This window comes from Squalius cephalus (genome assembly GCF_949319135.1).
Source record: "Squalius cephalus genome assembly, chromosome: 1".
Classification (NCBI taxonomy): domain Eukaryota; kingdom Metazoa; phylum Chordata; class Actinopteri; order Cypriniformes; family Leuciscidae; genus Squalius; species Squalius cephalus.
This window is the reverse complement of record NC_137122.1, coordinates 63,259,835-63,272,426: the sequence shown is the minus strand read 5'-3', so window position 1 is coordinate 63,272,426 and position 12,592 is coordinate 63,259,835. Positions and strand designations below refer to the sequence as shown.

Below are 12,592 nucleotides of genomic sequence, written 5' to 3'. Positions count from 1 at the left end.
AATTTATATCACGTAATTCTGACTTTATAACACAATTGTGTTTATATCTCACAATTCTGACTTTATAACTCACAATTGCAACTTTATATCACGTAATTCTGACTTTATAACGAGTTTTTATCTCACAATTCTGACTTTATAACACAATTGCAAATTTATATCACGTAATTCTGACTTTATTACACAATTGCGACTTTATATCACGTAATTCTGTATATAAACTCGCAATTGTGAGATAAAATGTTGCAGTTACCTTTTTTTTTTTTTATTCTGTGGTGGAAACAAGCTTTCATTCACAGTTGATTTGTACTTCAAAGACAGTTTAACAGTAGATGCACCCAATGACTTTGCTCAGAGCAACACAAGCATGGGAATCACAAGGAGATGAATTTATGATTGAGGACCAATTTAAAATACAAGTTTTGTTTTGTTTTTTCCAACTGGTTTTTGATTATCACCTGTACTTAAGCAAGCAGACGCTAATTAACTTCCCTCACCCAGAGCAACCTCAGGCTTTTAATGTGCCACAAGATTTCTGAGATCGAAAGTTCAACATTTTTGTGAACCGGCCAGTCAGAACACGCTCTTCAACCCAAGCACACACACACACAGTAGAGAGGTGTGAGCACACACTTCCGCTTATAAGTGCTGAAACTTTCGTCACTATGGCCGCCGGTCATTCCTGAAGCGGTGTCTTTCTTCTCATGTATTTTGGGAAGCATATTTTGATGTGGCATGAGCAGGATTTCTGTGTGAGCCTCCCAAGCCTCCGGCTGACTGCGGATCAGGGCTTTCAACGTCTGCCACCAGCGTGGGACACGATCTACTGACTTATCAGATCCGCTGCAGGGCACTGTACGGCCAGAGTAAAAGTGTGTGTGTGTGTGAGATCCACACGTCTGCTACACAGGCTAGCCACAGGCCGGTTCTAGTACAGGAAAAACCAACTCAACTGGAATGGTCACTGATGCTTGATCAATGTCTTGGGAAACTTTCCATTGCGTTTGAGCTTCCTCTGTGAATGCTGGGTCAGTGAGAAAATTACTCACTGCAAAAACATCTTAACATTATATATAACAGCAATAAGGCTGTCAAATAAAACATTTAATTTCAAATATTCGTCGAATTAAAAAAAAAGAAAAAAAAACCCTGCGCATTCGAATTAAACTGAATTGAATTGTTAATTTGAGAAATGGCTACTCTAAAAAAAACACTCTTGTTTCAACCCAAATCTGGGTCAAATATGGACAAATCCAGCCGTTGGGTTCAATTTTTAAATACAATTTTTGAAGCAGCGGTTGAGTTTGTCCATATTTGACCCATATTTGGGTTGAAACAACCCAGCATTTTTTAGAGTGTAACCTTGCTGACGAAAACCCTCTCAGTTGGTGGCAAAAATTGTGCAACATTGTCAACAAAAAGCGCTCAGCGTCTGGTGTTATTGACGAACAATATGTAGAATGAGTAGAAGTGGATTGTTTCTGAATGGCAGTTTGCTATTGTGTGTTCATGTAGTGCACAGGTGTCAAACTCAGTTCCTGGAGGGCCACAGCCCTACAGAGATTTGTTCCAACCCTGCTTCAACACACACACACACACACCTGCAGTTTTCAAATAAGCCTGAAGGACTTGATTAGCTGATCAGGTGTGTTTAATTAGGGTTGAAACTAAACTCTGCAGGGCTGTGGCCCTCCAGGAACTGAGTTTGACACCCCTGATGCAGTGCATTACACTGTCTGGAGGCTAAACTGAGTTTGGGTTAAACACAGATAGCAACGTGTGCTGTTCGTGTATCAACACCTGGGCGATGGCGCCGTAAACGACTGGTCATATTAGAGCAGGGATGAACAACTTCGGTCATGGAGGGCTACTGTCCTACAGAGTTTAGCTCCAACCCTAATCAAACACACCTGAACAAGCTAATCAAGGTCCTCAGGATTACTAGAAAATTACAGGCAGGTGATTTTTTCAGGGTTGGAGCTAAACTCTGTAGGACAGTGGCCCTCCAGGACAGAAGTTGCCCATCCCTGTATTAGAGCATACGGCCCTCGCATTGAACACAAGTTTAGGGGAAACCAGAATGTGTATCCATTGACAGAGACATACATAAGCCTAACCCCGTGTCCTAACTACACACAACGCATAACATGCCTCTTTTCCATGTTAATCAGAGTGTTTGTCCTAACCAGCCGCGACGGCGACACGCGACGACTCTATTTTAGAAACGGTCTCTATTTTTCTGCGACGTCGCGCTGGAACATCAAACACAAAGTGTGGCGATGATAATCTCAGGCACTGTTTATGTGCTTTATTTAATGTTATAAGCGTGTAATGTGACTCTGAATATCATTTAGTGCTCCAGCTTTGTAGCTGTAAAAGCAACAATGGATAATTCACCGCAGATCTGTGTATTTTATTGCGAATGCCGTCCAGATTACTCTCTGGTGCCATGAGACGCCGCCCACACGCTGTTCTGATTGGCTGACTCCGCCCACATGCTATTCTGATTGGCTGACTCCGGCCACACACTGTTCTGATTGGCTGACTCCGCCCACACGCTGTTCTGATTGGCTGACTCTGGCCACATGCTGTTCTGATTGGCTGACTCCGGCCACACACTGTTCTGATTGGCTGACTCCGGCCACATGCTGTTCTGATTGGCTGACTCCGGTCACAGGCTGTTCTGATTGGCTGACTCCGGCCACAGGCTGTTCTGATTGGCTGACTCTGCCCACACACTGTTCTGATTGGCTGTGTGATACTGGCTATATTCGATAAAACTGATTATTCCTGATGAAGAGATTGCATGATAAAGAAAAACCAAAATGAAAACACTAAAAAGCCAGATGTTCTTTATTGACATCAACATTACATGGGCAGAATTGCAGATATACTGAAATCGGGTTGAGTGCAGACACAACGTAATGTAACTGTATAAAATATTAATTGAAGAAAATATTGTGAAACTATTTTTAACACATCACTCTGCCCTAGTATATACCGTAGTGTCATTTCATATTCAAGCCCGAATCATGAAGACATCTCATGTGTTCTACGTAAACAATGTATTTATTTACACATCAAAAACTTGAATACAGCCCAGGAGGCTTTTGTCAACTCCAGAGAGGATCTTGAGTCTTCTTCTGTGATTCACAAAAGCTATTTTGTGTCTAGTGCGTAATACACAGCACATCAGCTGCGGGTGTTTGGCTGATGAGAACATTTACACAAGCACAAGATCTTGTAGCACCTAAAATTGTGATGATGAATCTTCATAAATGCTATAGCCAAAGTTTCCCTTCAGATCTTCTCTTTACCTGGCTCTCCAGCCGGTCCCTTAGAGCCAAACCACTTTATGCTTATTATTACATTTTGCAAACTACTCTAAATAACAATATCTGCTAAATTACTTTAATGTAAATGCATTTGTAGTATCTTAGAGATCCTAAGGACCTTCGCCCAATTGCCCTTACATCTGTCCTGTGCAAGTGCATGGAGCGCATATTGTGCAACGAACTTCAAGCTCAAATTAACGGATCTGTTGACCCATTACAATTTGCTTACAAGCGCAATCGGAGCACCACTGATGCCTCCCTGACCTTACTTCATAAAGCTCAGCATCATTTAGATAAAACAAATGCTCATGTTAGAATGTTCTTTATGGATTTTACATCAGCATTTAATACTGTACAGCCACAAATTTTAAAAGAAAGGTTGCGAGATTTAGGTGTACGCAGCTGGTTAATTTTATGGATTGATACATTTTTAAGTAATAGGCCCCAAAGAGTCTGTGTTAACGGAATTTCATCTGACTGCATAGTCTTACATTCTGGGTTACCACAGGGATGTGTATTATCACCTTTGCTCTTCTCTGTTTATACCAATGAGCTTCAGTGTAACAGGGATGATCTTACCTTGATCAAATATGCAGATGATCTGGTTTTAATTTCTTGCCAAACAGACAAGAACTGTCCCACCTATTTTGAGTATATTGAAAGTATGGTACAATGGTTTGACAACAGTCATCTACGGTTGAACACTGAGAAGACAAAAGAACTATGCTGTGGGAATCAGAATAAGAAATGTACAGTTGGCCTCCCATACGAACAAGTTGCTATAAAAGGTGTAAAGATAGAGCAAGTCTCAAATTTTAAATATTTAGGTACAATCATTGATGACAAACTTTCGTTCAAGGATAATGTGGACTATGTACATAAGAAAGCAAGGCAGCGTTTAAGTCTACTTAGGAAGTTGCGTAACTTCGACATCGAAAGGAGGATCTTAACTATCGTATATAGATCGATGATTGAAAGCATTTTAACTTATAACATTGTTTCATGGTATGGAAATTTAACAATGAAACAGAAGAATAAATTAACACGAGTAATTAACGAAGCGAATAAGATTATCGGCCATAAACAGAGCACACTGCAAGAATTATTCTCACATTTTCTGGAGAAAAGGGCATTTGTGGTTTATTCAGATCAGACTCATCCCCTCCACTTCTGTTTTGAGGTCCTTCCGTCGGGGCGTAGGCTACGCGTACCATATGCCAAAAAGAACATTTTTAAAAGATCATTTGTCCCACTGGCAGTGACTGTTTTAAATCAGATTCTCAATTAGGTTTGTTTTTTGTGAACATGCACATATTGTATCAATTTAACTGAATCATGTATTTATTAATTATTATGTATGTATTATGTGGTTTATTATGTGGTGTGTAATGTGGTTGTAGAATGTTGTTGAAGCCAGTGTCAAAGATGAATTTCTGACCAGTAAATCTGAACAGACAATAAAGATAAACATAAACATAAACATTAGACCACAATCATACCGTACACAAACTAGGGCTGCGTATCGATTCAGATGTTCCAATTCAATTCGCAAGCTCTCAATTCAATTCGATTTCGATTCTCGATTCGATTTCAATTACAGATAAACTACAGGAGAATGTTTTTCAGTAAAAAGCTGTACTTTGCCAGTTAATCACTGCAAATTTACACTGCAAAGTTGTTCAGTGATATTATTAATAAGGGAATAATAACCATCTTTAAATTAAGCATGATAGTTAAATAAATAACTTTATTACATGGCTCTCTATAATTGGTAATTCTGATCTTTAGTAATCAGACATATTTACTGTTGCCCATGGGAACACTGTGCTCATACAAACGCAACTGGCACCGTGTCACGTTTTATTTATTGATTGCATTGAAAAAAGATAATCAGAGAACTTATATTAATATTGTAATATTGTTGCACCCTGTCAGGGTTTATTTTGTTGCTGTTAGCACATTATCTCTTACATAACACATATTAAACAAAAGGCCAGTTACAGCTGAGCACAGTGTATAATTTCCAAATGTTCCCCTCAAATGAAAACAAAAATGAACTTTGTTAAAAACTGACCCACATGTTCATGGATAATTAGGCAGACTTGGCAGCGTGATTTTTCTTAATTTAACTTGTGCAATCGAAGACGGCCTCTGTAACAACAAGACACATAAATGACTTTTAGTCACAAATGATTTGCTCTTATCATCCAATCGTGGTTGTATCTCTCTATTGGTGTTACTCGATCTTAGTGCTGCATTTGACACTACTGACCACAACAGTCTTTTAAATAGACTCACAACTATGTTGGCATTAGTGGAATTGCACTAGCATGGTTTAAATCATACTTATCTAACAGTTATCAGTTTGTAGCAGTAAATGAAGAGATGTCTCATCGATCACAAGTTCAGTATGGCGTACCACAAGGCTCAGTACTAGGACCGTTGCTGTTCACTCTGTACATGCTGCCATTAGGAGATATCATTAGGAAACATGGAATTAGCTTCCACTGTTATGCTGATGATACTCAGCTCTATATTTCTTCAAAACCTAACGAAAACTACCAATTCACTAAATTAACGGAATGCATAGCGGATATAAACAACTGGATGACTAGTAATTTCCTACTACTAAATTCTGAAAAAAACAAAGATTCTAATTATTGGACAAAAAACTTCCTCACGTAATAATCTAGAATACTGTCTAACACTTGATGGCTGCTCTGTTAAGTCTTCGTCGTCGTGTAGGAACCAGGGTGTGCTCTTTGATACCAATCTTTCATTTGAAAGTCACATAAAAACAAGACACATAAACGACTATTAAATTCCAGAATGCACTTTCATTATAAGATAGATCATTTTTCCACTAAAAAACGCTCAGTTTTCAAGTAATTTCAGGTATGTGCAGGAAAACAAGATTCACCTCGTGAACAGCATAACAAGCCAATCATAGCGCAATGGAGACATTGTCTCCTGTCATGTGACTCCTTTTATTCTCAATTACCCCCCCCCCCCCCCCACCGAACGCTTTAGGGTCTGTTAAAACTCAAAGGGCGGTCATACTTTATTACCTAGTGTCACTTTAGAAAAAAAAAGAAGAATGATTTAGACACTTTTTAATGTCATATTTGATACTACATTGTTTTAGTTTTGTACTGTTTTATTTTCTCATTCAATTTTCGGGGAAATGCCCCTGGTTGAGACGTAGTCCAAGTTGAAGATCACACCCCGGAAGAGTGCATATGATTTGACAGGCTTCATGAATAAACCCTAAAATCAATGTCCAGACACAATTTATAGAAACCAAACGCATAAGTTTGTCTCCTGACAGCATTATCTGGAGGCTGGAAGGGATCTTCTAAGAGCAAAACACACAGTTTGCTCCAGTCACCTGCCCTACTTCCACTCAACCCTGAGAAACAGCTCTCGCTTTTGCGTACGGCTCTTCTTGTGCAATCTCAGAGACCACATGAGACCTGTCAGAGGAGGAGATTGCACTGATTGAAGCCACGCAGTCAAACACATCCCGGCAGCGCAGATGCAAACGTGGGCGGCACTTTTTTCTTTTCGTTTCTTGTCTTCTTTCTTTTTTTAAAGCTTCAATTGGTGCTTTTAGAAAAGTTTGTCAAACTACATCAGTGGCGTTCTGAAACTCTCGTCTGAAAGGGTGCGGCGGGCGAGCGCACACCTCCGGGTTTTCAGATTCCCTGGAATCAGTGAAGCGAATGACATTGGTGCTTTTACTCCTGTTAAACTCACAGAGACGCAGTGCTTTTTGAAGAGTAGAAGGAGAGATGGAAGGGTGGGAGGAGGAGGAGGAGATAAAGACGGTGCGAAGGAGACGAGAGCAGCTGTTATGTCTTTTCTTTGCCCGGCGTTTCCTTAGGGAATGTTTTCACAAAACGTCTGCTACGTTTTAGCGCCACACTGCGGGTCGAGTCTGTGATTCCAGCTATTTTGAGAGTCAAAATCTGGGTGACTTTTCACCAGAAAGCTTCCTGATGACATCTCAATCGGATCACTGGCTTGGCTCTATGAAGGAAAATAATACAACTGAAATGTGTTGATGCAAAAAAATCAAATGTGATTGTCAAATACGTAGGATAGACCACAGAATAGGGCTTTTCACACTTGAAATAGTTAACCCTGGGTAATCCTATTCTCAGACGTCACACACCCATGAACCGCTGGATAAACGTCTTAATATGGCAATTGGAAACACACTTTAGGAGTTTCAAAGTCATCATCTGATTGGTTGAATTCAACAAGATTTCCAGGTGACGTGCCTGTCGCATTACTTAACGCTGGTCCTGGAAACAAAGACGCGATGATGCCAAACCCCCTCATGGAAAAAGCAAGCAAATCGTGTTTACAACTGACAATGAGCGCTTATCAGGATCAACTAAACTCTGGATTTCCAAAAGTATGTGATGTATGTCATGTTGAGACACTTTAAAATAGGTTTATGTTGCACTAAAAATAGAGTTTTTTGATGGATAGATGCACTTTTATGATTGATAGATGCACTTTTATGATGGATAGATGCACTTTTATGATGGATAGATGCACTTTTATGATGGATAGATGCACTTTTATGATGGATGGATGGATGCACTTTTATGATGGATGGATGGATGCACTTTTATGATGGATAGATGCACTTTTATGATGGATAGATGCACTTTTATTTTGGATAGATGCACTTTTATGATGGATAGATGCACTTTAATCATGGATAGATGCACTTTTATATTGGATAGATGCACTTTTATGATGGATAGATGCACTTTTATCATGGATATATGCACTTTTATGATGGATAGATGCACTTTTATCATGGATAGATGCACTTTTATGATGGACAGATGCACTTGTATCATGGATAGATGCAGAGAAGTTTGATTTTATATGCACTAGTGCACTAATACATAATAAACAGTAATATTCACCAACAAACAGTAAGTTTTTACAAAAAATATTTTATTATATGGAAAAATGCCACGAGACTAGAATCTTTTTATGTGATGCTGCAAACAAAACACAGAATCAGAGTTTTGAAGTGACTCACAGACCATGATTCATCAGATGATTGCTCTAAATCTCTAAACGCTAACTTCAATGCTGTTTTTACTAACGTTGAAATAATAACGTGTCCCACCACAACAAGAAAAGGTAGCAAAATGAGTCTACAGACAGTTTTCAGGAAACGTATTGGAGAAATAAAGATAGAACCCATCATTTCAGATTGCAAAGAAAGAGTAAACAATAATGGCGTGGCACAATGCCAAGAACGCACACCAAAAGTAGTGCCGGTAATGAGCTTTGTTTTTCTCTGCCCTCAACTCTATAGTCATTTCAATCAGGGGCAGCGAAGGGCAACTCACGCACCATTTCCCTTCATCAAAGCCTAGCAGCTCCTGAGGTACGTTTGACTCACCCTTCACCCCATTACCTGGGAACGTTTCTTCAGACAATAACTGAAACGCTCCTCTCGCTGCCACCTGTTATTAATTACCACGCTCTACAGCCCAACGCAGGCGCAATTTACTCTGCTTACAGCAAAACAATGTTTTTGCTAATCTCAGAATCTCTTCGCTTAAAAGTGTGTGGAGTTAATGTGGTGGCTTTATCTTTCAAACGTCAGCCCTGGAGACTTAAAGGGAAAGTTCACCCAAAAATGAAAGTAAGCCCATGATTTACTCACCCTCAAGCCATCATAGGTGTGTATGACATTTTTCTTTCAGATGAACACAATCAGAGTTATGTTAAAAAATGTCTAAGCTTTATAATGGCAGTTTTGAAGTCTATCAAAGTGCATCCATCCATGATAAAAGTGCTCCACAGGCTCTGCGGGGGTTAATAAAGGCCTTCTGAAGTGAAGCAATGCGTTTGTGTCAGAAAAATATCCATATTTAAAACTTTATCGACTAAAATAACTAGCAGACGGCCGTACATTTACGGGCAAAAGAATAACAACTTTTATCATGGATAGATGCACTTTTATGATGGATAGATGCACTTTTATGATGGATAGATGCACTTTTATGATGGATAGATGCACTTTTATGATGGATAGATGCACTTTTATGATGATAGATGCACTTTTATCATGGATAGATGCACTTTTATGATGGATAGATGCGCTTTTATGATGGATAGATGCGCTTTTATGATGATAGATGCACTTTTATGATGGATAGATGTGCTTTTATGATGGATAGATGCACTTTTATGATGGATAGATGCACTTTTATGATGGATAGATGTGCTTTTATGATGATAGATGCACATTTATGATGGATAGACGCACATTTATGATGGATAGATGCGCTTTTATGATGATAGATGCACTTTTATGATGGATAGATGCGCTTTTATGATGGATAGATGCACTTTTATGATGGATAGATGCACTTTTATGATGGATAGATGCACTTTTATGATGGATAGGTGCACTTTTATGATGGATAGATGCACTTTTATGATGGATAGATGTGCTTTTATGATGGATAGATGCACTTTTATGATGGATAGATGCGCTTTTATGATGGATAGATGCACTTTTATCATGGATAGATGCACTTTTATGATGGATAGATGCACTTTTATGATGGATAGATGCGCTTTTATGATGGATAGATGCGCTTTTATGATGATAGATTCACTTTTATGATGATAGATTCACTTTTATCATGGATAGATGCACTTTTATCATGGATAGATGCACTTTTATGATGGATAGATGCGCTTTTATGATGGATAGATGCGCTTTTATGATGGATGCACTTTTACCATGGATAGATGCACTTTTATGATGGATAGATGCACTTTTATGATGGATAGATGCGCTTTTATGATGGATAGATGCACTTTTATGGACTTCAAAACAGAAACAGCCATTCACTGCCATTATAAAGCTTGGAAGAACCAAGACATTTTTTTATATAACTCCGATTGTATTCGTCTGAAAGAAGAAAGTCATACACACCTATGATGACTTGAGGATGAGTAAATCATGGGCTAATTTTCATTTTTGGGTGAACTATCCCTTTAAGGTCCGTTTGAAAAGAGTGTTTAGCTGTTTTGGAAACGGCTGTATTCTAGTGAAGACGAACACTGATGATGCTGTTTGACTGAAGTTGACCTAATTGAGCACTGCTCTTCCCAGAGGAAATGTGATTACAGCAGGTCACGCTCACTATATTCAACAATACCAGTCAACTGACATCAAAGAGAAGCTTGTTCTATGGGATTTTCAGCTTAAACCCACATACAGCGGGAAACTGTCATCACAAACAGGGTTTTGTAAAGCTCTTAGGAGAAGTCGGTGTCCCTAAACAAGCGAAACTCAGAGAGGCTGGCTTTGGTAAGGTGTGTGCAAGCTGTCATCCAGGATCGCTTTCTTGAGTTTATTAAAAGCAACCAGGCATCATACAGCATTTACTTAAGAAGTGGAAAAGTGTGGCGGATGACAAATCTCAACAAGACAGCAGCACTGAGGAAAAAGTCACTGGTTAAGTGAAAATCCTGTCATCATTTAATCATGTCGTCCCAAACCCGTAGGGATGTCTTGCTTTTGTGAATAAATTAAGACATTTAGCAGAATTATGCTGTTCTTTTCCATGCAATGAGACTGCCATTGTTCACTTTTAGTTGAACTATAGGGGACTGGACCAGTTTGAAGACATTTACAGCACATTACAAGCACTTTGAGAGAACATCAAGTTCCTACCTCCTTATCGGCTTTCACTGGGGAGGCCTCGTCACAAAGAGTGCTGTTTCTACCAAGACTCGACTTGAAAATCTATTAATATAAAAGACAAAGACAAAAAATTAGCAAATACGGAAAAACTCGGGATGTCAAAAGTAGGGATGCACAATATATCGGCCACCATTTCGGCATCAGCCGATATACGTTAATTTTTAATATTATCGTTATCGGCCCGATAAGAAAATTTGTCCGATATATTAAAGCTGATAAATAATGTATTATTTCGTTCAGCTGAGACACTTAAGATGCGCACTTTTCAACATGATGGATTTGAATTGCTTGAAATATGAGTGGAATCACTTAAAAAAAGGAAAATACAGTAAAGTGCAACATGTGCAACACAAGCCTCTCATATCGGCTACATAAAATTATCATGAGAACTGATATATTGGCCGATAAATCTAAATCTAAAAACAAAAATTTAGATTTAACAGCCAATATATCAGTTATCGGCTTTCAAATATAAAGAATTATCGGTTATCGGTATCGGCCAAAATGTTCATATCGGTGCATCCCTAATCAAAAGTACTGTCAATACCAAAATGATTAATCATTAATCAAATACAGTAAAGTGCAACATGGCCGATATATTGGCCGATAAATCTAAATCCATATATATATATATATATTTGGATTTAGATTTATCGCCCAATATAACAGTTATCGGCTTTCAAATATAAAGAATTATCGGTTATCGGTATCGGCGCATCCCTAATCAAAAGTACTGTCGATACCAAAATGATTAAGAAAAAAGTTGCAATAACAGTTCTACAGAACTCGAGAGAGATTATCCTTTCTAATCGCTTTTTCATTAAGTGTTTTTTTAGCGACTACATGCATAAATTCTAGCATTTTTGTTTTCCTTTTTTGTTTCAATGGCCAGAAATGCAGTGTCAGTGCCTTGCTGTATGCTTTGAGCTGGCCAATGTATTTGTGTTTTTTGTAGTACACAATAATTTAGATTTACTTTCAACTGCTGTTAGATTACCCTGGTAATCCAGAGTTCTCGCGAGAGCACAAGTTGAATTTGCTCAGCGAGTTACTCTGGTGTTGAGTAATGATGCTCATTAAATATGCCCTTTTATCCGAGCTGCACCAATCACATCGGGTTATCTGATATAGGCGGACCAGAGGTGAGCTAAAGATGACGACAGCGCTGCGACGTCGAAGTCATTAGTAAACATTGCAAGATGGCTATGGATGAATACCAGCTGTTTGAAACGGCTTTGGCCGCTACAATGAATGAGTAAAGGCCATTGCACACTGAGTCCGAAATTTTCGTATGCGTTTTTTCGTGTTCGTCAGTCTTAAAATTCGTCAAGCACAGAAACCTTGCACACTGAGTCCGATGCGTATTTATTAAACCTTTGCGGAAAAAAACGCAAAAAATAGGATTCGTCAAGCAGTGAGGATGATTTTGTTGCCCTCTTTCTAAAAAGAGAAAAAGAAAGAGGAAATATTGGGTCCATCCAATCCTGAGATTGCGCCG

The 12,592-nt window shown here is 38.8% G+C and overlaps 1 protein-coding gene across 8 annotated transcripts in view; it reads right to left on the bottom strand.

The window, feature by feature from the left end:
- The window catches only part of LOC307171957 (axin-2), a 238,915-nt gene that overhangs the window by 205,947 nt on the left and 20,376 nt on the right, over positions 1-12,592 (bottom strand). For 6 of the 8 annotated variants that reach the window (XM_079893910.1, XM_079893912.1, XM_079893913.1 and 3 more), the window contains one exon: positions 11,065-11,136. The exons of the other annotated variants lie outside the window; for them this stretch is intronic. In XM_079893910.1, coding sequence (XP_079750036.1) covers positions 11,065-11,136 — 72 coding nt within the window. The remainder of the gene's footprint in view (positions 1-11,064; positions 11,137-12,592) is intronic. 8 annotated transcript variants of the gene reach the window in all.